Source organism: Stegodyphus dumicola, chromosome 1 (assembly GCF_044657685.1).
Source record: "Stegodyphus dumicola isolate Sdum_Otavi_A_Nest chromosome 1, ASM4465768v1".
NCBI classification, from domain to species: Eukaryota; Metazoa; Arthropoda; class Arachnida; order Araneae; family Eresidae; genus Stegodyphus; species Stegodyphus dumicola.
The window spans coordinates 66,542,182-66,568,558 of NC_140768.1; the positions used below are offsets into that span (position 1 = coordinate 66,542,182).

The 26,377-nt window shown below is 32.5% G+C and overlaps 1 protein-coding gene and 1 non-coding gene across 3 annotated transcripts in view; one reads left to right on the plus strand and one right to left on the minus strand.

Annotated features, from left to right (window-relative positions):
* rdgA (retinal degeneration A) overlaps positions 1-26,377 on the minus strand; it is a 160,252-nt gene that overhangs the window by 13,214 nt on the left and 120,661 nt on the right. Inside the window, exons 21-25 of one of the 2 annotated variants that reach the window (XM_085815936.1) lie at positions 24,786-25,005; positions 14,493-14,708; positions 14,440-14,462; positions 8,731-8,768; positions 5,325-5,445 (exon numbers count right to left, since the gene is read on the minus strand). In XM_085815936.1, the coding sequence (XP_085672062.1) occupies positions 5,325-5,445; positions 8,731-8,768; positions 14,440-14,462; positions 14,493-14,708; positions 24,786-25,005 (618 nt within the window). Of the gene's footprint in view, positions 1-5,324; positions 5,446-8,730; positions 8,769-14,439; positions 14,709-24,785; positions 25,006-26,377 lie in introns of both variants that reach the window. The other variant, XM_085815929.1, reaches the window with a different exon arrangement.
* TRNAI-UAU (transfer RNA isoleucine (anticodon UAU)) lies at positions 1,167-1,240 on the plus strand. Its single transcript has one exon. It is a non-coding gene; the product is annotated as a tRNA-Ile (tRNA).

Here is a 26,377-nt window from a genome sequence, read left to right on the forward strand (position 1 = left end):
GAAAGAAACATGGATCGCTCATGATCAAGAGTTAAAAAAAAGTAAAAATTGATTGTTTCGTGTATCATAGAGAGTCATAATGAAGTGATCGGATCACAATGAAGCAAAAAGATATTCCGCATAATGTTTTAATTTTTCGCTTAAATATGAAGCTTTCTTAGGCCATATCACACGGCGTTTGTTTCACACGAACAACTGTTTCGGACAATTTTTCTGCCTGGTTTACTATTGAAAGAAAGACGCGCGACTTTTTCCTTCATTTCCAAAAAAAATTGCAGGTTATTCGTTTTCAACCAATCAGCTATCAGCTTCGAATGCTCTCAGCTTGTTTGTAATGGGGAACCAGTTTCTCCTGCGTTAACCCCAAAGCGATCTGTGGTGATTGGCTGTTGTGACAAAGCAAAAAAATTGTTAATTGTTCTTCCGAAACAAACCGACGTGTGATAGCAGCCTTAAGGTGATTATATCTATATATGTCATCAATGAAATTGCTGTTAAGATTAGATAAGAAAAGCAAACTGTGTGAAGTCTGTATTCTGTAAACTCTCTGCTATGAAATCTGAAACTATGGAACTATCTTTGTTACTCTCTCAAATTTGTTTTGTGCCTTAATACAGTCTTCAGTTTGCTTAGTTTAAAAGACTGTAAACTGTCAGAATATTTTGGAATACGGGAAAAAAATGTCTAATATAAAAACCGAACAGCGAATCAACATCAAATTTCTTGCTAAACTTAAAAAATCAAATACGGAAACATTTCAAATGTTAACTGAGGCTTATGGAGATGAAAGTTTGTCTCGTGCACGTGTGTTTGAATGGCATAAGCGATTTTCAGGGGACAGGGACAAGACACGCATGTCAAAATCGAAATTCGAGATAATGGTTAATTGTCTTCTTCGACATTAATGAAATTGTAACGATTGAGTAGGTTCCCAGTGGTCAGACTGTTAATCAACACTAGTACACTGAAGTACTAAAACGACTTCGTCAAAAAAGTAGGAAAACAAGGCCACAGCAGTGAAGTGACAGATGGCTGTTGTACCAAGAAATTGCACCCGCTCACACGGCCCTATCTGTCAAATAGTTTCTGATCTCAGCAAAAACATTACTGTGATGGATCATCCTCCTTATTCACCTTATAAGGTATTTCTCCCACTTTCCTAGCGTGCCTTCGTGGTGTAGTGGTTCTTCACGCTGGGCCTATATTCCAGAAGCCCGTGGTTCGATACCCGGCGAAGGCGGTTGCTATATTTCATCTCTCCGGCCTCCAAAAAAAAAATCCTAATGTCTCTACAACCTGATAACCTTATTCATCTGATGCAGCATCTGATTTGGCTCCATGAAACCTTTTTTATTTCTTTAAGTTAAATCTTGTTTAAAGGGAAGCCATTTTACTTCAGTTGAAGAGGTTCAAGCAAAAACAAAGAATCTCTTGAAGGACCTACCAAACACCTCGTTCCAGAACTGTTACCAGCAATAGCAGCCTCGAATGCAGAAGTATGTGAATGCTGAATGGGACTACTTTGAAGGTGATAATGTCACGGAAAACTGATTAACTAATTTTCTAAGTACAATAATTTATTGGACCAGTCTCGGCTTTTTTTTTTTTTTTTTTTTTTTTTTTTCGGGGTGTCACATCTCGTATGTTTTAAAATTTACTTTTGGTTTAATTTTAATTTCAGAATTGCAAACTTCCCCACTAAAGTCGTTAAGACCTTTGTTCTCGAATAGTTTGAATTCTAGTGGGAGCGACTGCAAGGCCTTATGTTAATTAAACCATTATCTTATTATTTTATGTATCGTCACCGTTGATAATACTGCCGGCCCATATCATGATACACTGCTTCTTGGATATCGGTCCTTTCCTAGATATTTTCTGGACAATAAGCAGTACCTCTCTCACGCCAGATTAGTTGGAGTCTATAATCCGGTAACAGACTGAACCTACCCTCATCTAAAAATAGCACACATGCCCAATTCTGTTAAGTCCAATTACGATGCTCGCGATAGCATTGCAAACGGGTGGTAGGTACATTAGTGTCTGGACAACGGAATGCATACAACAAAACGGCAAACGTATAGTCCTCCTTGACACCAACCTCTAGCGACATTTTTTCGGAAGATTCGCTTGCCAGTAGCAGCAAGTAACTGCTTTGCTACCTCAATAGCTGTACTGCGCTGGTCCTTTTTGTCGATAGCAGTATATATCTATCTTCTGCAGTCGTCGTGCTGTGAACACTACCTTCCTCGTGACGTTCCTACACATTCATTTGTCTGAAATGCCTTGAAACAACACTTCCAAAGCCTTGAAACAAGACTGTGGCTGACCTCAGATTCCCTAGAAATATCTGTTAGTTTCATCCGTCTTCAATCTTGGCAATAATACGGCTACGCGTAAAATTATCTAAGTGATGTCGGCAATACACATCGAAAATTGCAAGTTCGTCGATTGATTCTCTTCCTTGAAATTTAGCTTTTGAACAACAAAGGTCAAAATGATTCAAATCCTTTACCTCTTTTATCAGCGCATCAAGTGACGAACAACTTTGGCAATCCAAAATTTGCATACGCAAAATACGTTTTACTGCATCCCGCACTTACGCTAAGTTCCACTTTTTCTGCCTTCCATTTTTTTGTTGCTATTGCTGCTACTTTCATCCTTCCTTAGCACCTGTCCACCAGTGTATTATTAACTTGAAAAATAAGTTGAAGCTTTCATGACTCTTCGTACATTACTGTTCTGGAATTTGGACATTTGCTGATTACTGCACGCATGATAAGAGATCTTCAGACTCGTTCTATGGCACACGTTGCAAGATCGAACTAAATAGCCCTGGTATCAAAACATAACATAATGCGATATTACGTTAAGTGGCGCAATCGGGCAGAAATAGATAAGTCTTTTCTAAATATGTTTTTAGCGTCAAAAACGAAAGCTCTGTTTCATAAATTTTTCATAACTCTTTTTTTAATTAAATTTTTATTGGAATTATTTTTCTTTTTTTATATATGCAACAACTACGTAGTTTTATAGTATTTTATCGGAATAATTTACGTACACTGCGCAAAAAAAAGGGGGGGGGACAATTCCATATCACCTGTTCTACTGGGCCGATTGACGAAATTCAACTTGCGTTTTTCATGTCTCGGAAGCGCGACTTAGATATTTTTATATATAGCACTGTTCTACCATGAATATGTTGACTCAAAATCGGACTTTTTTTTATAAAATAACATGCCAATTTTTTTCCATATTTCAATTCTACGACAAACTACCAAGTTTTGTAAAAATCGCACGAGTAGTTCCTTGTTACACAGTTCGAAATTTAGGTTCATTCCAAATAAAATTCACCCATTTTTTGAGATTTATTTTTGAAATTTGTATTTTTAAATAATTTTCTAAATTTTTTGAAAAATATTTTGAATTATAGCATATAAAATTTTTACAATCATCTTAAAGTAGATGTATTTTTAAGGATACCTGCAAACAATTAGAGCTTTTTATTCAAAATTTCCCAAGATATACGTGAATTTATATATTGGCGCATTTTCAAATTTGTCATATTTGTTGAAAGTGATAACAACGAAAATGTGGTGTACGCACTTTGCTAAAATTATTTGAAAGTAAGAACGATGTGACTTTTTTCCGCTCATCTACAATGTAAAAAGATAGGAAAGAGGTGCCTTTTTTTCCGTTCCGGCATAATGGAAGGGTAAGGTAAATAGGTTGCCATATCAAAATCGTAAAAACAACCTTGTAACCTGTTTTTAGCGTAAGTATATTGAAACACTCAATCGATTTCGAGGGCAGCTAAAGGTCCCTCCTCATCAGGAGAAAGAAATATCTAGAGAGAAGAAAAATAAAGGGAATGAGTCTCAGAAACACGTGGTCCTTATCAGCACTGCACGTGGTTATAAACGGATTTTTAATCAGAGTTACACTGGCCACCTACTTTTACTGAGCCAGGCTATCTGATCAAACATCTACCACAAAGGACAAGGAAAAATTAGCGAAATTAAAAATAGGGAGCGAGGGGCAACAGCACCTTCACGCTCAAAATCTGAACTTCGAATAATGGAAAGCAACCACTTAACGGATTTTTATACCCTCTGGTAGTACCAAACGCGAGGAGGTAACGCCATCTATCGACAAAAATAACTGAATTAAGATAGTAGAATTTTAAAGGCATTAGGAAGGACTGGATTGGACTTCAAATCATTAACTAAACATGCTAAATCTTTGTGAATATGAAAAGCCTCAAGAAAATCCAATTCACATATGGAAGAAGCCTTTTGGACAATTTTTGCAGACCCAAAGTCAAAATTATGGTTAAATGTCCAACTATGATACGCTATTGAAGACTTGTTAATTTCGCCTTTTCTGACATAAGATTCATGTTCCTTGATACGATTTTGTTTCGCCAATATATCTTAAACCACACTGAAACGATATACTATAAATTCCCCAAGAATTCAAGACAGAAACGCAATCTTTTAGAATCGAAGGGTGGATTTTATTAATAGGGGAGAAACCGACTTGAAAATTAAATTTCTGGAGAATCCGTGCAATTTTATAGCTAACAGAAGGATAAAATGGAAGCACGACAAGGTCATTAATATTATTTCTAACAGTGGAATGTCTTCTTTGATTTTTCTTCTCTCTAGGTATTTCTTTCTCCTGATGAGGAAGGACCTTTAGCTGCCCTCGAAATCGATTGAGTGTTTCAATATACTTACGTTAAATACAAGGTTGTTTTTACGATTTTAATTGTTACATTAGCGTGTTTCTCTTCTAGTCTAGGTTGCCATATATTAAGAAGTTCGCCAAGTGAATTATTCTTGGCGCAATGTGAAAAAATTGCGCCAAGATATATTTTTAAATTTCTCCGTAACTTTTGCACCAAATTTTACAAAATTTAATATCTAGGCATAATTTGAGTCGTAGAATTGAAAAATGGAAGTAACTTGGTATGTTACTTCAGAAAAAGTCCGATTTTGGATCAAAATACCTATGTTAGAACAATGCTATATATAAATATAATATATATCCTAAGTTGCGCTCTCGAGACATGAAAAACGCAATTTGAATTTTGTCAATCGGCCCAGTAGAACGGAAGACACAGAACTGTCCCCTGCCCCTTTTTTTTTTCGCCGTGTACATCTGAAACCGTTGACTACGATTAACGTATATTAAAAGATGTTTGCAGATGCAATACTTTTCCTTATTTTACGAGAAAGAAGATTCCAAAACTATGTAGTTACCTGTTAAAGGTTATATATAAGCAGGCACAAAAAATAATAAACAGTAACTATGATAATGCTTACCGTATGCCGCTAAATATCGAATGACATCCGTGTTTCCAATAAACGCAGCATGGTGAAGTGCCGTTCTCCCATCGTGATCTCTCTGCATGAGACTATGACCTTCAGAATGTAAACGAGCAACCTGCGGCGAAAGGAAAATATGTTACCTATTTTCTATATTATGCGAAATTAATGCTTCGTTATAATACCCATGCCTTGAATATTTTATACGAAATATGTCTTTCCTTGAACTTCTCTTGCCATTTATGTATGTGAAAGGAAATGATCTTACTGACAAATGTGTGAATATGGAAAACTGCCATTTATGCGTTTTTCCAACAATACAGCGAAGATTCGCTGTTCCTTATCCGTTTTAAAGGAACTGCGTTTATTTGAAATATCATTCCGAAACAGTATGATTTCATTAAATTTATTTTCATTAAATAAATTCGATAACTAACAACTGCGATTTTGATTATGAAACAAATTCATAATCAAAATCGCAGTTGTTAGTTATCGAAAAATAACCAAGATGTGATTTTTGCGTAAATGTCACTAAACTATACAAATTGCTATTATCAATCCCACTATGAATGTTTCTTTCATGCGAAAGTGTCCCTTTTTCGATTTCTATGGAACTGTCGTGTGTCGAAATACTATCAGAATCTTGTCAAGCTAGCTTCTGAATGTAAACAAAGAACACCCCATCTGGTGACCCAAGCCTCAAAGCAGTGCTTCACTTTTAGCGCGGGTTGGCCCCTTCTCCCTTTCCTACCTCCATGGTTGGCATGCTGTCTGTCATTTAATATTTTATCAAAGTGGTAAAAATACAGTTTTACGTAATTATTACGCCAATTTACGAATTAGAAAAGAATATTTTACTGATTATTATGATGCATAGTATATTTTAGTAGCTAAGTTTTGCTCCTTTGATGACCCTATAAAAAGTCAGATTTTGTATTTACTCAAAACTTCTATTTAAAATGTTGAAACTCTTTCTCTAAAATTCTGTATCTTATTTTGAAATGAAATGAATTATCCGATTTTGTAATCATCTTTTGTTCCTTGTTTTGCTTGTAAAAGAAAATTCGTGTGATCAATATTTAAAAACTAAAGCTTGCAAAGATTTTTTTCGAACAAATTTTATACATTGCTATTACGGAATGGATTACATACAAAAAACTGGAAACGGATGAAAATGAAGAATTCATTTAAATGTACAAATATATCCATTTTGTTAATCAATTAGAATACAGGCGTTAAAGTTTCGGTACTTACGTGTTACATTAGCTTGAGTAGCCATCTTTTCACAAATCATTAAACTCTGGCAACCATGCTCGTAAAAAGGTTTTAGTTTTAACAAGCGAAACTGCTATTTTCGTTCTTTTTTATTATTATTATTATTTATTTTAATGGTTTATTCGCTTAAGGTTATGAGTTTCAAGATAAATACTTGATTTAAACGTAACTTATTAATGTAATAGTATATCTATACAAAATAAAGAATATGGGAATCAAAATTCTAACTTTAATTTGCAGTAACCTCTTAACCAAACTAAATCTGTATTTTGATTTCGTTATTTCTCCTTTCCATCCCAAAAATAGTAATTACTTTCATAAAAGTCGTAAGCGCTTATATTAAATTGCTGTGAGCTGCGATATTTCAAAACTAAACCATATCACATGTTTCTTGCATAACGCTCCTGACACAGATATATAATATTTTCGATAATAATGATTTTAAGTTTGGGAAATGAAATTCTCCAGTTAGTTGTCATTATCGTCGTGAAAAAAAGGAATTTTTATATGATGCAGACACTCAGAAGTGCACATTCACTTAATATATGCTAAAATATGCATAGCTGTATTCGAAGAAATGTTTTCTTGCACAGCATCACGCCCGATCATCGATTCAGTAGTATTTAGAAGTTTAAAGGACATGGCATAATGTTTCGAAAGGTATATGTTCTACCTTTATAGAAATAGATGTTGTTAAGAATGAGGACATGTGATTCAGAACAATTTTGTCGCAAAGTTGTACGAATATATTGAAGCATATCTATATGTATAAAGGTCTGTGTGTTTGTCCTCTAATAACTCAGTCACTAATATAGCTATCGTCGCCAGACTTTCTAAAGTTCTTTACTGGGTCCTGTAAAAGATCGGCGTCCACTTTTTTCCAAACAAAAATAGCTAAAATCAGAGATATTAATTAAAAACTCTGAAAAACGGTAATTTTTGCCCTCCTTTTTCCGAGTGGCAACAGTCTCGCAAGCTGGAGGTAAAAATCTGCTTTATATCGAAAGTTGTTGCCGCTCCTCGTTTTCAAATCCTAGAGTTTGTGAATAAAAATTTTCTAAGTTTTACGATGAAATAAAAATAGCATTGCCAGACATTAAATACATTATTCCCAATTCAAAAAATTCCTGGTAAGCCATTTCCGCTATTCCCATCTTCTTACGACTTTAATTAGCCGAAGTATTAATTAAATAAAAATTGTAAGTTTTACAAAATCTGTACTTATAAAGAAGAATGCCTGCTTGTGTGTTTGTTCGCGGTATTGATTTCAGATTAATTATGATAAATTTTTTGCCACATTTAATCGACTAAAATAGAATATAGGTGAAATATTGGATGAAACTTGAGCCTACACGACCATTTGATTAGAAAGACGAAAATCATTAAAAACTGCATGCCATTGTTGCTGGTATAATGAGAGAGAATTAGCATATTTTTATATCGAAACTTTTTACGTGGGTTCCGTATCGCATCAGACTGAAAAATGTATGACTATGAATCGTATATTTTGTATCTTTATCGGTATCGTTCTCTCTGTTGTTAGATACATTACTCTCAATCTAACTTAACTGGCATCGGGTACTTCCGCTAGTGTTCAATAACAATAACACCATATTTTTACATTCTGTCTAACTTTCTTTTGTGTCGAAAGAGGCCGCATGGTTAAGACTACTGAATACTGGTAGTTTGACCTGGTTTGGATTGAATTCCATGCCAATGGATTGACTTCATCTTTAATTTTCAAAGTTTTTCCAATGTGTAACGTGAATACGAGGCAGTTTCAGTCCCCTACACATACATGCATCGCTCCTCTTTGGAAGATAGGCCCTCGTGGCTTTTCCATATTCAAATAAGCTTTCCATAGTCTTGTAATTCTTATGTTAATTTCAAAATTTTTGTGATACGCATTCATGATGATGTATTTTCGTTTTCAGGTAGCGTAATTTTCGTAAGCTGCAGCTTTATATTAGAGGTAATTGAAACGTATAAAGAGTTCAAAATTTGTCTAAATGTAATTTTACGTCAAATGTCGACTATGTGTAATTTTGTCTCTAGGACACTTTTAATAAATGTTAATTCCCTAAAGTAGATATGAAAAATAAGAAAATAATAATTTGTTTTGACTTACCCGATCTAAACTTCCTAGTTTTGCTGCTGCGATCAAATCTGAAAAATAATTTTAAACTGATAATGCAAGAACATGAAACAGCAGCATGCAATACAAATCATAAGCATACATTCAAACTTTAATATTTATATAAGTTTTCCATATGTTGTTGCAAAGCACTAATGGAAGTATATTGTGTTAAGTAATATTACTCGCTGCTGACATTGTACTAATATTAGAGATTTCTACAGTGGGTTTCTTGAAAATTCATTATGCTTCCTAGCTTGGAAAGAAAAACGGTCTGCATGCATCGAATTAATATGTGAATAATTACTGCATAAGCAGAGATGGCGTGAATATCTTTATTTTTTTTAATTTTGTCCCATTTGAAGAATGAATGAAGAAGAAGATGCAATCATTACTGAGGGGTTTCTACAATGGTGTTCTTTAGAGATATTAGCTTGTATGTGTGTTGAGGACCAGCACTGCAACCTTGTGTTCATGTCTCCACAATGGCATAAGAATTAATTGTGACTGACGAATTAATGCATAATACATTCAAGTTTGGAAGCTATTGGGAAAACAGTGGGAGTTTTGGAGTAAAATTGTCTGAATATTTCAATGTGCTTTCAACGAGAATAAAAACCGAGGTTAGTGAACCGATTTGCGGCCATTAATGTACACTGTATAAGATTATTCACCAGTATAGCTTACATCGCCAACATAACTATATAAAGGCAGAATGGTGTATCACCTGATTACCATAACCTAGGCCCTATATCTGTCGAATATTTGTTAAGTGGGAATAAATTTTATGGGAACGTTTAATAGAAGCAGATATTTTGTAGCAAATTAATGCATACTGCAGAAGTAAACATAAAAATTTGGTAAAGAGATTTCTTAATATAAAAAGATAATCTTCATAAATTAAAGAATTTTAACAGAACGTTTTATTTCCGAATTAAATGTTTAATTAAATAAGATTAACAAAGAAATGCTCTTTTTTCACATAACTATGATGCTAAGAAGACTGGATACAAACGACTTCTAGGGATAATTTTATGTTTGAACAGAAATGTGTTCCAAAATCATGTAGTAGAGTTTTGACTTTTTGGAGCCCTTTTAAAGTACATCTTTTCAAAACAATCTGATAGAAAATAGTTATTTGAAGAACTGCGTATTAAATGAGAAGCAATTTATTAAACGTATCGCGTTCAGCATTTTTGAAAGTAAATATATATCCATGATATTAATTTCTATTAGTTGTAACGCAAGAAATTGTATTATGCCTTATTTGAAAATGCGTTTTATTTTAAGATACGTTTCCTGTATTAAAACAGCGTCTATAGTAAATTAGCTTTGTTTATATATTATCTCAAACAAAGGTTTCTTTAAAACACACAGCAATGATATTGGATCTCATTCATTTGGGAATATTATGCTATATGACTTTAGGGATCAAGTATCTTTATGAGCAACCAATGTGTAATGAAAAGACATGATGAAGCGTTCTGGAAGACAATTTAGAGACATGGACAATAGAGCAGACAGAAAGGAAATTATCAGTATCAACAGTTAGAATTCGCCTTCAAGCAAAAGTAATTGCTCGACAAATGGGCATTAAACGTTTTGTTGGAGGACTTAATTGATGTTTCAGGTTCGTGAAGCGAAAGACATTTTCTGCCAGGACCAAAACAACAGTTGGACAAAAGCTTCCCATGGACTGGCTTGAAAAAGAGGTAGCTTTTTTTTTTTTTTTTTTTTTTTTTTTTTTTTTTTTTTGGAGTATGGAAACTTCCCTAAAGGAGTTATTCTTTGAGCCAACGAAAATAAAAGGTGCTTTTTTCCAACTCATCGCTCTGGATTCAGTGCAATCCCATTTAGCGGATAGGGTAAGATCCGATGGAAAAAAAATAGCATCGATGTCTCAGTAATACCAGGTGGGATTACAAAAAATTTACACCGGCTGGATCTTACTACCAATAGAACTTTCAAGCATGAACTGCGAAAGCAGTGGAAGAAATGGATGTAAGGCGGACTCTATTCCTTCACAAATTACTGACGAATGAGAAAAGCTTCTTATGAGGAGGCTGCCTTATGGATCGATAAAGCATGGCAAACAGTCCTAGCTGATACGAGCATATCAGCTTTCATTAAATTGGAAATCATCCAAAAAGAAAATGAAAGTGAAGATAGCCACGTTGAAATAAGTGATTTAGAACATAATGATGAAATTAATCTTGATGGTCATTTGTTAAATTTACTTAATTCTGACATTGACGAGACGGATTTTGAAGGTATTGTGTAAATAAATGTAGTTAATTTAATTAAATAATTCTGGTTTTTTAATCTAATTTACGCATTCATTTTCGTAATATGGTAATTTATGGTGATAAACGAAGTTTACCTAACCCGTAAAAGTAATATCTGTTAGAAATCATTAGAGTTCGTTTTCGGCAAGTTCAAGGTAAGATGTTTCTCCCTTATTTATTTATATATTACTGATTATATTTATGTTGTAAATCTTGTAAAATATTATCGATGATGATTACATCAATATGGCGGAGAATTACTGAATGAATGAATATTAAGTGCCATGTTTGCTGTGGCTTATACGGCAGTGCGGCTTATCCGATGAACTTTAATTTTTTTAGTCAATCATCATGTGTGTGCGGCTTATACGTCAGGGTGGCTTTATCTACCGGAAATTATGGTACTTTTAATATGACGAAATTTACTTATCTGTAAAAGTACTGTGGCAGTTTCATGTAAGTTTTGCATAAGATATGCAAACTATGATAGCATCATTCTCAGATTGAATGTAAATTTACTCTAGGAAACCAGTCACAGTATATGGTATTGGAAAATGATTTATATATAAAAAATATGCATTCTATCAAATTTTAAAAAGTAATTTATGTGGTAATGATAATGATTATCATATTTTGCATAATTCAAAGGAAAAATGGAATTAGTTCTCATCAATTTAATAAGTGCATAATTAGGTGATTTTTACTTAGAGGTAAATAATTTATTACAGTGTCAGATATAAACGAAAAGGGGAAAATATTTATTCTGTCGATCAAATAAAAAATAGATATGCGTTTTCTGAAAATTAATATATTTAAAAAATTTTTATCATTGTTAATACGTCATTTTCCATTATAAGAGCGTAGTTCCTGAGTAAGATTGCAAAGTATTTCTTTACTCTAATTATTTTAAGAGGTATACATCTTAAAAAGAGTTGGCAACTGTAATGCTGTGTCTGATTTTGCAATGTTTGAAAAAATATCTGCTAGTCTAATCGCCACTTTCTAAAGATTCATTCGATAATGTTTCTAGTATGATTGTAAGCTACTAGATTTTTAAAAATAAAATATTTAAATTTTTATAATTTTACTTTTGTTACAGTTCATTAGAACATTCATATATCGCCGATTAATAATACTATGCTTTCTCAAAATGAGACTCACTAATACTTCTGTAAACATTTTCTTAAAAATGTCAACTTGACACAGAGAAATGTTGTAAAGTCTGAGAATCCTCCTTTATCTGTCATATATACATATATATATATATATCTTTTAAAACATATAACTTTATGTCTTAAATAATTTGCTTATTTTGTAATACACCAACTTTTAGTTTGCTTAAGGCATTACTTTTTATTTAGATTCAGTAAATACAAGAAGTCATTTTTCATAGATATAACTAAAATCAGTAACTTTTCAAGAAAATTAATGATCGTGAATATAGTCGATATTAAAGTGTACTTAGCAGCAAATATAATTTTAGTATTTGATTCAACACCAAGTATTAATTCATTCTTAGAATATATGATAGAACTAGCCGATGAGAAGCTTAAGAAAATATACACAAAGAAAGATTGCATATGAATACATGGGTGAGGCTGTGAAAAATAATTCAAAAAAAGATGCTAAACTAAATATTCAAGAGTGGCAAATTCTAAATCAATTAAATGGAACAACTTGAAAATAAATGATTATCACAGGCCCCTAGATTAAGATTTAATCTTCAAAAACTCAAGATATAAACGCAAAATCATTTAGAACGAGCTTTTCTGAATAGAAATGTCAAACTGAAAGAAAATAGAATTTTCTATGATATTATACCGTAGTAAATTAAAATCACGTTAAGAAATTCGAACTCATTTAATAAAAAAAATACTAACAATTCAAGAAGCAGCTGTAAAATTTTTCTCACTGCGATAGCTTGAAGAAAGATTTGTAACACACATTTTTTATATGTGAAATGGCAGAATTAGTATTGGCTTCAGTATTGGCAGAGCACAAAATGTGCATAGTGAAACCAATAGCAGCTTTTACAAAATGTTAAAAAAAGTTTCATTAGTAAAACCTATTTCGTAAGGAATTTTAATTAAAGAGGGCAGAAAATCTCAATTGTTCAAAATAAGTCTAAACTGAGGAAAAACTAAAAGAAAACTATTCGATTTACTTTAAAGAAAATGATACAGTATATACATATATATATTGATAAATGGAAGCAAAGTTGTGCATTAAAAATGAGACTACTTTTTTATTAATTTTCAGTTTGAATTGAAACACCTAGCATTTTACTTGATTAAGATTATCAAATAGCTTCATGTTATTAAAATTATTAATTATTCTAAACAAAATAAAATGTAACGCATAATTTGAATTTTAAACTGAATACATAGCGCACTCCAAAGCCCGATAAATTAGGGAAGACTTTATCTATTAATTGGTGTCTTTTTCTATTTAAATGTTCTTTAAAGGGCAATATAAATTCTCTCAAGCATATTCAAAGGAAAAATTGCAGTAAAGCTAGAGCTATGTTTTTGATACTATTAAAAGTGTTCAGCTTTTATATAACGAAATAAAATATAGTAATTTACTTCAGTTTTTATTCACACGAATGTAGTAACTAAGTTGAAATAAGACAATGAGAAAGTTATTTTGAGGAGCTGAAGAATGTTTATATGTCTAATCTAATTTAGGAAGTGTTATACGGCCACCAGCTATGAGTTGATAGAAGACAATGAAGCGACGATAAGTATTTGAGCCAATTTTATACAATTGTTACCAAATAGTATGGTGAACACGGAAAAAGGAAGGGATGGCGTTCTATCGTCTGAAATATGCAGTTCTATCTGGAGCAGCTAGTCAACGAATACGGTGATTTGCTTTCTGAGATGATTCTTTAGTTTTAGAAACCAGTATAAGCATTCAGATATTCGGAAACGATTATAAGAGAGAAAGATAGCTTGATAAAATCTTAAAAGTTTATAAATGTACAAAGAAAACGTTTACTAAATTTCTACCGTACTTTGATGATCATCCAGCTAAATTATATAATCATACGCAGCTACTCAATGTCAGTTAAAACATACAGTTTAAGATCTTAAAGAAAGTTAGCTACATAAAAATTGTATTTTCTGATTGCAAGTAAGAAGAATTTTTTTGCTTCAAAAATTATTTAAAAGTGTAAAACTTTCTCGCTGCTGATGATACATATTTTAATTGCTAATGTTTCTTAATAGTCTTACGCTTTTTTCGTGATATTGGGAGCTAAAGGGAAATTATTTTTTCTATAAAGTGCTTGCTTTTCCGAAATAATTAAACGTGCATTTGAATGTATTCTGAGCATGCATGCCTTCTTAAAATTTAATACTATATGAGCTGAGATAAAATATCATCGTCGTGAAATCTGGTATAATGATTATCTTACCAGTATCATTAATATCAATTTCGCTTTCTCTTCTTGGAGCTGGGACAGTTTCACTTTCTCTTCTTGGAGCTGGGACAGTTTCACTTTCTCTTCTCAGAGTTGAGAAAGTTTCGCTTCCTCTTCTCTGTGTTGAGATATTTTCACTTTCTCTTCTCTGATTCACGGAAGTTTCGCTTTCTCGCCTCTGCGATGGAATAGTTTCGTGCGCTGTTATCGATCCACTTTCTCTTCTCTGTGCTTGAACATTTTCGGTTCTTTCTGGTAACTCCCTGAAAGATGAAAATTGCTACTGTCAGTTTAAAAATTACTTAGATATAGTCAGTTAAAAATTACTTAGATTAGATATAGTAAAAATTACTTAGATGAGATAGGCGTCTGTTAGCCAATAGATACACCGTTTGATCTCAAATTATAGCACGGGGTTAACATAATGCAGCATTTCAAATTCACAACGTCTAATGGTCTAAATGGTCTTCTAATGCTGCCAAAATCACTGTCACCATGGAAATGTTAAACCTAATTCCTGCCGCTTCTTCACCCATCGTGTACATTTGATTTATATACCTTGGCAGATTTATGGGAATAATATTAATTCAGAAAAATAATGGCATCCTCTCTTGAGTGCTGTCATGGTGTAAGTCATTAGCACGTCCATTAAGAAGCTAGAAAATCCGTGATTCATACCTCGGAAAGGACATATTGATTATATTACGTTATGTGGTTTATTACATTTTGTAGCTTCAAAAGATCTAAATTGTTTCTATAATTGCACAGAAAGAGTTTTATTTCAATCATGTTGCAAGAGATTAAAGCCATTAACTACTCAGCCTATTTTCTAAACCTGAATATTTGTAATTCTAATCCCGTAACAAGGTTTGACTCAAAAGAGCTTTATATACGTTCAGTTAGTAAACAGTAGACTGAGTTTTTGACCCACGTAATCTTAGATTAGAATACCTTGTAAACGAATTAACTGCTGTGGAGTCATTTCTACCAATATACATATATATATATATATATATATATATATATTTCGAATGGCAGATTGTGAACAGTTACAGTGCAACACAGTCCGTTAATTTATACAAGGCCAGATGTGACGGCCTCTTTATTATGGAGACACCTAATAGGTGGGTCACCATCGCCTTCTATGAAAGGACGAACAGTTACAACCATGCCTTCTCCGGGATTTGAACCCAGGCCCTTCGGTACCGCAGTCAGGCTTCCCTAACCACTATACCGTCTGGGCGGCCATTTCTCAAAATATAAGCTTTCAGAAAAACAATGACAGTCGTTTTGATAGCTATTAAACGCGAAAACGGATGTGTATAGCATTGTTAAACAGAAGAAGATATTTCCGTACATCTGTATATAGTTAAGGATTTTAAAATAGAGAGTGAACTTCTATTAAAGTTTCTTATGAGTATCTGTGCCACGCTTTTCAGTTGCTGAGCAATAATGTCACCTTCCTTGGCGAGACCTCAAAGTTAACAATTTTGCTAATACTGAGCTGCTGCAATGTTCACTATATTGCATGCGACGCTCTTGAAAACTTAATTTCACTAAAAAATGTGTTAATGAAAATTTAATGTGTTAATTAAGAAATGAAAAAGAGCTATTTAAAAATTACATGGTTTGTTCAAGTAACCAACCGGTTCAAAGTTATCTTCATATAACATTTCGATTAACGCTTTGAGCGTTTGGCTGACTTTATCCGGTCTTGAGATTTTTTGTCGTTTGGTATATATTAGTTTATAATTTGAGATATTTTGTGTTCTTGCTTCCTTTAATAATGTAAATGTTATCTTAATGAATGCAAGTTTATGAAAATAGAGATTAAAATAAGTAATTATGCAAATTTAATTTATAAACGCTGTTTTAATACAAATCTTCTTGACAGATCCAAATACCTGCGCCGCTTAGAAAGAAGTGGGGTCTTTCTGAAATTGAAAGTAGGTAAGAAATTGTTTGCGGTTATAAGTTATTTCTCCCGCTTTCCTATCGTCCTACGTGGTGTAGTGGTTCAGCACGCTGGACCGGTATTCCAGAGGTCCGTGGTTCGATTCCCGGCGAAGGCGTTTGCTCATTTTATATCTTGCCTGCTTCCAAAAAATCCTAATGTCTCTACAGTGAAGCCCGAACTAAAAGGGTGTTGGATGATGATTCTCCTCACCCAAGGATTTGGCGATTGGGTCCCCTAAAAACCTCAGTCGCCCATTAAAAGAGGGAATATATAAGGTATTTCTCGTGCCTTCGTGGTTTAACGGTAGCACGCTGGGCCGGTATTCCAGAGGTCTGTGGTTCGATTCCCGGCGAAGGCCGTAGCATATTTTTCATCTTTTCTGCCTCTAAAAAAATCCTAATGACTCTACAAGTGGCACCCGAACTAAAAGGGTTGTGGATGATGATTCTCCACACCTAGGATTTGGCGACTAGGTCCCCTAAAACCCTAGTCGCCCTTTAAAAAGGGGAGTATAAGGTATTTCTCTCGCTTTCCTAGCGTCCTTTGTGGTGTAATGGTTCTGCACGCTGGTCCGGTATTCCAGAGGTCCGTGGTTCGATTCCCGGCGAAGGCGGTTGCATCTTTTCTGCTTCCAATTAACCTAATGACTCTACACGGTTTTCGCTAGGATGAAAATTTCGTGAGTAAATGTTTTATCGGTTGACAAATAAAATGTCACGTAAATTCATAAGGTTCAGATGTCAGTAGTCCATTTCTAGCCGTAATAATAGCTATCATTTGTATAACCAAAAATAGCATCATCACCGCCCTAGATCTTAGATTTATACCTCATGCCGCTGGTTTACAAACAAAAGTTCTAAGACCTGGTAAGTATTTTTTTTTCTGCTCTGTTTGAGGATATCTGTATATTGACGCAAATCGTTATGCATGACATAAAAGTAGATTCAAATGTTAATCCTTTTTTCACAGTAGCACCCTATTGTGCGATAGGTTTAAAGAGGGGATAAATAAGAAGTACATTAGTGAAATGATCAAGAATAAAATAATAGTCCCCTAATTCTTACGCGAGTTCTGCTGTTTTGTGCCGAAAAATAAATAATTTACCTTCCCTGGACTAAATAGCTTGGCGTTTACTCCGTTGATTAATAGCAGAATAGATAATTCAATAGCATAACGAAATATGATGTTCACCCATTATCAGTTATTGAGAAAACAATTAGGAAAATTAGCTCGCTCGCGTAATTGCATGACCACTTTAGATTTAACTTCTGGAAATTTTCAGGCAAGCAGTGAGAATGGAGAATATCCCAAAGATGGTGTTCATCTGCGCTGTCATTCGTTTAAAGTGGAGCTTTCGCAACGTTCCAAAGGATGATGGTTTAATTTTGGGGCACGTAATACAGAAATCAATATTTATTACGTGGATCAAATAATTTTAAATAACAACAAGATTGACGATCACAAGGTCTAAAAATGTCACGCATAGGCACAGAAACAGAATTAAAACTGGAACAACCGAATTAAAATTATTGCAATTAAAATTTTTTCTCCGTTGTATATGGCGAAGAAATTAACATAGTTTATGGGGTTGTGCTCGAGTGTAGGATATTCATTAATAATTTCGAGGAGGCTGCAGAGCTATTGTTGAATTAAAATAAAGAAAAGGTAAATTTAGTCAGATGGCGAAAGCGAGCACAACATTCGAGAAGCAGAAGACTTCTTTCATTAAATCTCTGGTCTTGAAGTTTCCAGATACCGAATGTAGATTGGAAATATCTGCTGACGCATTTAATTACGCTGTAGAATCAGTGCTTATGTAAGACTATAGGCTGGTTTTATATTATATTTTGGATAGGCCCTTAATAAAACACACAGGATTTATTCGGCTACCGAAAGGCAGACATTAATTATTCAAAAACTCAGTATGTATTTCCGTTAAGAAACAATAATGATGTTAACGAACCAATCCACTACCATTTGCCTCTATTCGGCAAATAATTTATCACCATAATTGTTAAACTGGGCACTGAAGTTACGAAAGTACAGTTTCAAGATAAAACACATCCTTGTAAAGAAAAATGCTGCTGCTTATGCTTGCCAAGCATTAAACTGGATGATGAAGGAATGGAAATAAGACAATATTAACTTCAAAAATTTTTAATTTACGAAAGACGTATCTTAAGTTTAAAATTTATGTTTACATAAAGGATCCGAAAAATTTTAAAAACAGTGGTATTGATACGAAACACGGCAAATAGTTGTGAAACAATCAATCACTATTTGTTTTACACAAAAGCCATAAAATTAAACGCAGAAATGTGACAAGAAGTTTGAACATCACTGATATTAAGTATGTTGAATGAATTTCCAGGTCAACTAGACATGAAAAAGATTGTACAAAGGGGAAAAAACCAGTTTTTCCCTCACTGTCAAATTTTGTTACCGAATGTGTCAAGTCGCTTCACAGATATCAATTAATGAAGCTGTTAATCGTAAAAATATAAATAATTATATAAATAAGTAAACGTGAGCTTTCTCAATGAAACAGACAGAACTGATTTATTAGACACTAGAAGAACGATATAAAAAAAGATTCATATTACTATTTGTAGACCATTTTTCAGAATGGTGGAAATAACGAGAAGGCTCAGTGAAAGCAGCATGGCACTCATTTTTAAATAAATTCATATTGAAATACCAGGCTCCGTCAAAAATAATTTCGGTGTTGGTTCACATTTTCTTATTCAAATTTTTGACTTAACATCGTAAGATGGTTCCTTATCGACTACAATAAAACATTTTAGAAAAGTTAAATAGGAATATAATTAGCTGAAATTTCATAAAAACGCACCATTTATCCTGGGACTGTACAGTCAGTGAAAACGAGAGCTCATTAAGATAGGCTAAACATGACATCACGGAAAAAATACTTTCAGGAATACTTATACTTTGAAATAAATAAGCGCTTTAATACTGAATTCTCAAGCGAGAGATTTTGGGAGACTTTGCTGATTGTTATTGTGCTGCGCTTCCCTGTTGCTTTATCCCGAACGAAGACTTATTAAAGCTCGTTTGATATTGCATTTGACACTTCAGATTGACTTGAATGTTTGATTTTCATTATTCGCAGCCAGCAAAGACTGTGTTTCTGTTGCATTCTTAGGTTTGTGTAACCATCGGGTTGACTTATTAATAAGTAGGTTTATTTTAAACCTTCAATTTCAGATGCGATTAATATAGTTAGAAAGCAAGATGGGACAATATCGTCTGACTGTCTTTACAGGGTTAGTAGTTTTGCACTGTTAAGTATTGCAGATACCTACAAATTTAAATTAACGTTTGTGATATGCAAATTAATCTACAGAATTCGACAAATGTGCAACCAATAACCTTAAGAGAAAAAACAATTAAGATTTACAAACAGAAACAAACATTAAACAAAAACAGAATATGTTATTAATAAAAATCTTAATTTGGTTTTAGCTAAATAGAATCAGGTTATGTATTTGTTTTGCACAACCAAAAAAATAAAAAAAAATGTAATTTCTTATTTAATTTTCAAACATCAGATATAAAAATAAGATTACACATTTAGGGTAGACGTGAATAAAAATTACTTCAGTGATATTTTATTAGTGTATTCTTAGGTAAATAAAAATTACTTCAGTGATATTTTATTAGTGTATTCTTAGGTAAATAAAAATTACTTCGGTGATATTTTATTAGTGTATTCTTAGGTAAATAAAAATAAAATTTTAAATATATCTTAGGTAAATAAAAATAAATAGGTTTTCGTGCTTAATTCTATCGTAAAAAATGTTTCGCTTTTTATTTTGTGCAAATAAAAAAATTTAATTTCTAATTTGAAATAAAACATGATAAAGGTAAAATATAAAATTACTTCACTTAATTTACAGAAAATACATATTTGACCTACATAAAAAAGAATATTCAATTACCTGAATTTTCAAACCCTCATTTTGTCTGTAATTTCGAAATTTTATTGCAGAGAAGTCTGTTTTTATTAGAAGTTAATACTAAACACTTTATGCCATAAATATGCTTAAATAATAGAATGCAGCAAGAAATTAATAATTAGCTTTTGCTAACGTATGTTCTAATTTAAATCCATTCTATCTAAAGAATCAGTGCAATTTGTCATTACTCTTTTGGGCTTGAATCCAGATGTAAACTATAATAAATTTTTATGTCAAAATTAAAAGCGATCAAATTATAACATTAGTAATGAAATAATAATACCATCTTTGAATTATTAGATTAATATCCTTTCATTTATATCATAGAACATAATTTTGAAGGGAAACTCTCATGCATTTACAATTCCAGTACCAGATTTTAGAAAAGCGTTTATAAATATTATTATTTTAGTTTATAAATTATTAGTTTATAAATTTATCACGAGTTGGTACAGTTATTTAGCTTAGAAATGCAACTGCACACACCAATCATCGCGAGATAGCAGGAAAAATAATATTCTGCTCTATTTTTCACAAAAATGCATTAAGTTTTAAGAAAAGTCTAAAATAACATTTTTCTAAATTCGCTGCTCAGACAGCACATTCAATGTTTCTTAGTTCAATGTTCTTTAAGACCTTTAGTGTAAAAGTTATTTTATTCCTTCCAGATCGTTTCAAAAGAAGCTTTTCCAATTTATCTATCGGTCCCTAGGTAATTCCAGTGTTTGTTACCGAGAATTTTATTGCAAAATCTTGTTTTTCTGGATATAACACGTTAGCAACTTTATTGGGATTTTCCTTAGATTCAATACCTCCATAATGCATTATTTTATTGAAGTTCTTTTGTTTCATTTGAAAGTTCCTTGTTAGATATTTTCGTCAGAAATCCCTTAGGTGTAAAATCCCTTAGGTTGATTTCATGAACTTTCATTTCCTAGAATTCCATATAAGAAAAGGTTTGGTAAATATTTCATGACACCAACCAAGTTTATATTTCGATTCGTTTAAGTATATTATTTTGTATAAGCTTCTTCAAGTAATAAGGATAACTTTAGCAAGATATATTTCGAAATATTTGCTTGGTTTTCTCAGTAGCAAATAAAAAATTTGGGAATAATGTATTTATTTCTGTTGGGAATTATTAGAGGTAAATATGTGCAATGTGATAAATAATAAATTTATATATAAAAAAAAACTTTCAGCTGTTGGTTTCCAATAAAATAACTAAGTTATATACGTTATTATTTTAATAGTTTTTTTACCTTTTATATTTTGTGCACTTAAGTTTTAATGAGTAATAGGCTTTATATAGTAATAAGTAGTTCAGTTAAAAATTTCATTTCATAAACATCATCATATTTTCTAATTTAAATCTTATATCTAATTGAAGCCATAAATATTTTTATTTAGTACACGCCTTGTTCACCTCGCTCCATCCAATAGAAACCCTATTGATATTGAATCAAAGTGGCAGTCAAGCGTCACCTGATTTATCCCGTCGCCACACATTTAAACCGTTAGTTTTAAAAGTGCCCTCTTCTGAGGATTAAGATTAAAAGGCACAGGGTACAGGGAGGAACCTTTCGTAGCTTTCTACATAGCATTCTGAAGAAATTTCACCAGATTAAATTAAAAGGCACCACAACAATAGCTACCGTATGATTAAAAATTTAATTTAAACGTTCTGAAAATTTCGGAAAGGTTCAAAACAGTATTTCAATAAACTGGAGTTAATTAAAAAATTATCAACAATTTTTATTAACTGCTGTTCCGTTTTTGGAAGATAGGTGACGCTCTCTCCGCTCTCCGAGGGAAAAAATAACTTTATACTTTAATTTTTTAGAATTTACTTGATGTTTGAATTTTGTAGAATGAGCAAGTGTAAAATATCTGATAAGATTTTTCATGGCCGCTGCTGTATGCGGTTTCGTGCTGTTAATTATCTTAGGACTCTAACCTACGTTAATGATCATTTCCATCAATTCATATTCTCTATGAATTTTGACTAACGATTCAATCTCTTCCTAATTGTAAATTTCTTAAATCATCATATGACATTTCAGCCGCAATAAATATAGAGAAAGGCTTGCCAAAAGTCTAATTTTTATGTTACTAGAAGTGATATGACAATGCAGATTACAATACAAAAAAATTTAAATGCTGCAGTAGTTGTTATGCGTTAATGTTAACTGGCTTACATTATGTGTTTTTGTTCAGTTTGGTTTCTCTGTTCACTTGTTTGGGTCAAATCTCCAAATCAATTTTTGAATCCGCTTTACCAAATCGATTTTCATGAAATATTGTGCGCAATTCATTTTCAATGAAATTAGATTATGTTATCGAGAGTTATTTTTAAAGTTCGAACATAAATACTTTAAACGTTAAAGTAGTAATCTGGAATTAATCTGGAATTTGTGGAGGTATTTTTGAATCTTAGAGCAATATTCTTAAAATATCCGCAAGTTTTTGCGGATATTTGCAAAACATATTGAACAACCATTGCGAACTTTTGATCGTTCTGTAATTCAAGAAATCGAAAAATGATCTCGGAAAAAGCTTGGAAAGATTTCGGAGATTTTTCCAATATCTATCAATGGACAGCTAAAAATGAGGATTTTTAAAGCCAGTCTGTCAAATCGGAATTTAAATAATTTAAGTGTTACTTTACACCATAAAATAGACCGTTGATAAAAGAAAAGAAGATGTTACGTATTTAGTTGTGCTGATTGCAGGGAATTTTTAACTTTCAAATGGATGATTTTCTTCTTTTTCTTAATTATTATTTTTCTCCTTTCCTGAACTAAAAAAAAATAACATAAAACAAACGCATGAAAATTTTAAGCTAGACGGTTTTTAATAACGTAATTAAAAACAGTAAATTTTACCTGTGAGAATATTCTTGGTTATATGTGTCTCAAAATAAAATCATGGCGAGGCGTGAAATGTAGAAAAAAAATAAACATAATTTTATTGAAAAATAGATAAATTAGTGTAGAAATGACGTTCATAAAGATGTTTATATTCAATTCCTTTTCTTGTTTAACAATTGTTATTTAAAATACATTATTGTTAACAGCTCTAAAATTTTATTTTTAGTTTCATATAACAGAAAATTTCATAGCAGCTAGAAAATTACTTTTTCCTTCTATAATTAATAATATATAATTAACACCACATAAAGTGGAAAACTTTATATATACGAGGTTTTTAAGTTTCTGTTTTTATTATTTTCATCATTATGGTTATTTTTATAAAGAATGTTATGTTTACCGCAGAAAAAGTGCTTTAAATTTTTATTGCATTTCTATTCTTAAAGAAAGCACCCAGAAGTTGAGCTTGAGTCAAATTTTACTTTCCATCACATAACGACTTTAGGCATGCAAAAATATAATTTAATTGTAAGGAAACCTGGCACTCATGTGCAACTTCTAGACACAAACGTGATTATAAATTTGTAATCGATGTTAAAATTTGTGGTATGAAACCATCATATTAGGAGAAAATCAGGCTTGAAAGAAGAAAAGTTGCACTTAGTATGACATAAAAATATAACAGAAAATCACGCAAACTTCTTCTAGAGTCTACATCAAAGTAATTGAAAGATATTATTGAGTTCAAAAACTATGCAATAAAGTACTGATCAAGTAGATGTTTTAATAACGAATACTATACAAAATGCTCATTTAAATTTTGCCTTCCCATTTTTAGTTATGTATTTGTGTGATTGTTGTTCATTAGCACAGCAGGTTTTAAAGACATCAGGTTATTCGGAAATTAGGTTTCGGAGCAGAAAAAGTGAAAAATTAACGATGCTGCCGGCTTGAATTCGAACTACGGATCTTGTGATTACCAAGCAGACGTGCTTTCAGTTACAACACAGCCGGCCCAGAGAAAGATGATAAATCCCTATACATTCTTGTATTTTCTGTCCTTTAATACCTTACTAAACGGTATTTAGTGTGGATAAGTTAAATTAAAAGCATCATGCTTCTGTTGAAAACAAATAAGAGAAAAATAAATGTTTAATTACCCTATTTCCGATATTTCAAGTCTGAAATAAACTAAGTTTAACAATTCAGTGGATTATAATTAGTCATTAATTTTTAGCGATGAAGAAAAGAGGATCGTAGATAGTATTTTATGAGAAATTGATTCTTTTGAATTTCAGTACAAGCAGTCATCTACTGAATTTATTACCTTGTCTGAGAAGTTCTTAAATCAACAGCATAGTTTAAGATGTACGTACTAACTATGAGATAAATTAATTACACACAGCCATAGGCCTTAAATGGTGAGTTAAAGATAGAGGTAAAAGAAGAATTTGTCCTTTTATCTTTTAAATTTATTACTTGCTGTCATTTTTCATTTCTCTTTAAGGCGATAATAAAGCAATATTTCAACATTACCGATCGTCATCGCTTCCACCCGAGTGCCGACCACTAGATGACGTCGAAACATGACTGACGTCATCACCGTCATGCTCCGCCTTGCTGACGTCATTAGAGGTTTCATCAATGGCTTCTTCTCTTTGTTCAGCTATATAAAGTTCTTGGTCGCATATGTCGTTCACGTAGTACAAATGCTCTTGAGCTTCATCGATTCGGAAAAATTTTTCTCCGCTGCAGGCTGATATGACAAAAGAAAAATAATAAAACTTTTGAGGATTAAATAACTGGAGGTAGTTTAGCTAGTTTGGATGAACAACAATAATTAAATTTGAAAAATAAGAGCATTTGTCTGATTTTCAGTGTGTGTCTTATTTATTTTTATTGTTTAATTTTGTTTACGTTTTCTGTAATGTTATTCTAATTTCAAATGTTGCTTACAGTAATCTTATCAAGAAAGCTCTAGTTACCAAATAATTTTACCTAAAATCTCTAATCATTAAACTGTTAAGTACACACACACAGACAGACAGACACACGCAAACACGAAAAATCATTCTTTTCATTGAAATACTGCACAAAGAATATATGAAACGTCAGTTCGAAACGCGTACATGAATATCTGTGCTAATAGAGGAGACTGTTGTAAATAATACTGAGTATTTGTATACTGTTACACTTCAAGACATGGCAGCAGCTTCTTCCTTAACCTAGTGTTACGGATTTTGTATTTAGTTAGCTATTTTAAGTAGAATTATAATTTTTTTTTATATATATTCCCGTGCAATGCAGCACGAGACATATTTTAAGAGAAAGATACGCCGGAGAAGTAAAAATGCAGGAGCACTCGCAATTAACATTTAATAAATAGATATCTCGTAATTCTACTCTTTTGCTTTCCAGAAATCTCGAGAAAACAGAAATTACCAGAACTTTCTAGTACCCGATTAAAAAGATTTAGAAAGCCGGAGGGAAACATCTCAGTTCAGTTGTTTACATAGTTGTTGTTGTTAATTGTATCGAATTCACGGTGAAGTCGGATTAGCTTTCTCTGCGCTTTGGATTGCGTTCCATTTAATGTTTCAGTAGTTTAAAATATAGGTACTGATTACATTGCGTATTATTGTGATATTTTACGAATATCTTTGAGGAAACATGCAGCATTTTGTTATTTTCTTGTGATAAGAATAAATTTTATCAAATTTTTATCGAACTTGTGCATTCAATCTATTACGAACCCGCAGGCACACGACAATTTTTACTGTCAGGAATGGGGTTGTATGCCAGTAGCAAGAGCGATGGAGAAGCAGTTAAGACAGCTGATTGCTGCCCTTGCTGCAGTTAAAGGAGAGATGAGATCTGGAAAAGATTCCGTTTAAGCAGAGATAGATGCGGTTCAAGGAAAGACGAAACCTGGTCAAGAAATGATCGAAGCTGGTCAAGTATCTGTTAAAAAAGAGATGAAAGTTTTGCAGAAATCTGTTAGAGAGGAGATAAAAGCTGTTTAGGAATCTGTTAAAGAAGAGATTAAAGGTGTTCAAAGAAAGATTGAAGCAGGACAAGAGGAAATGATAAGAGAAATTACCTGCGTAAGTGAAAACAAATTCGAAGCT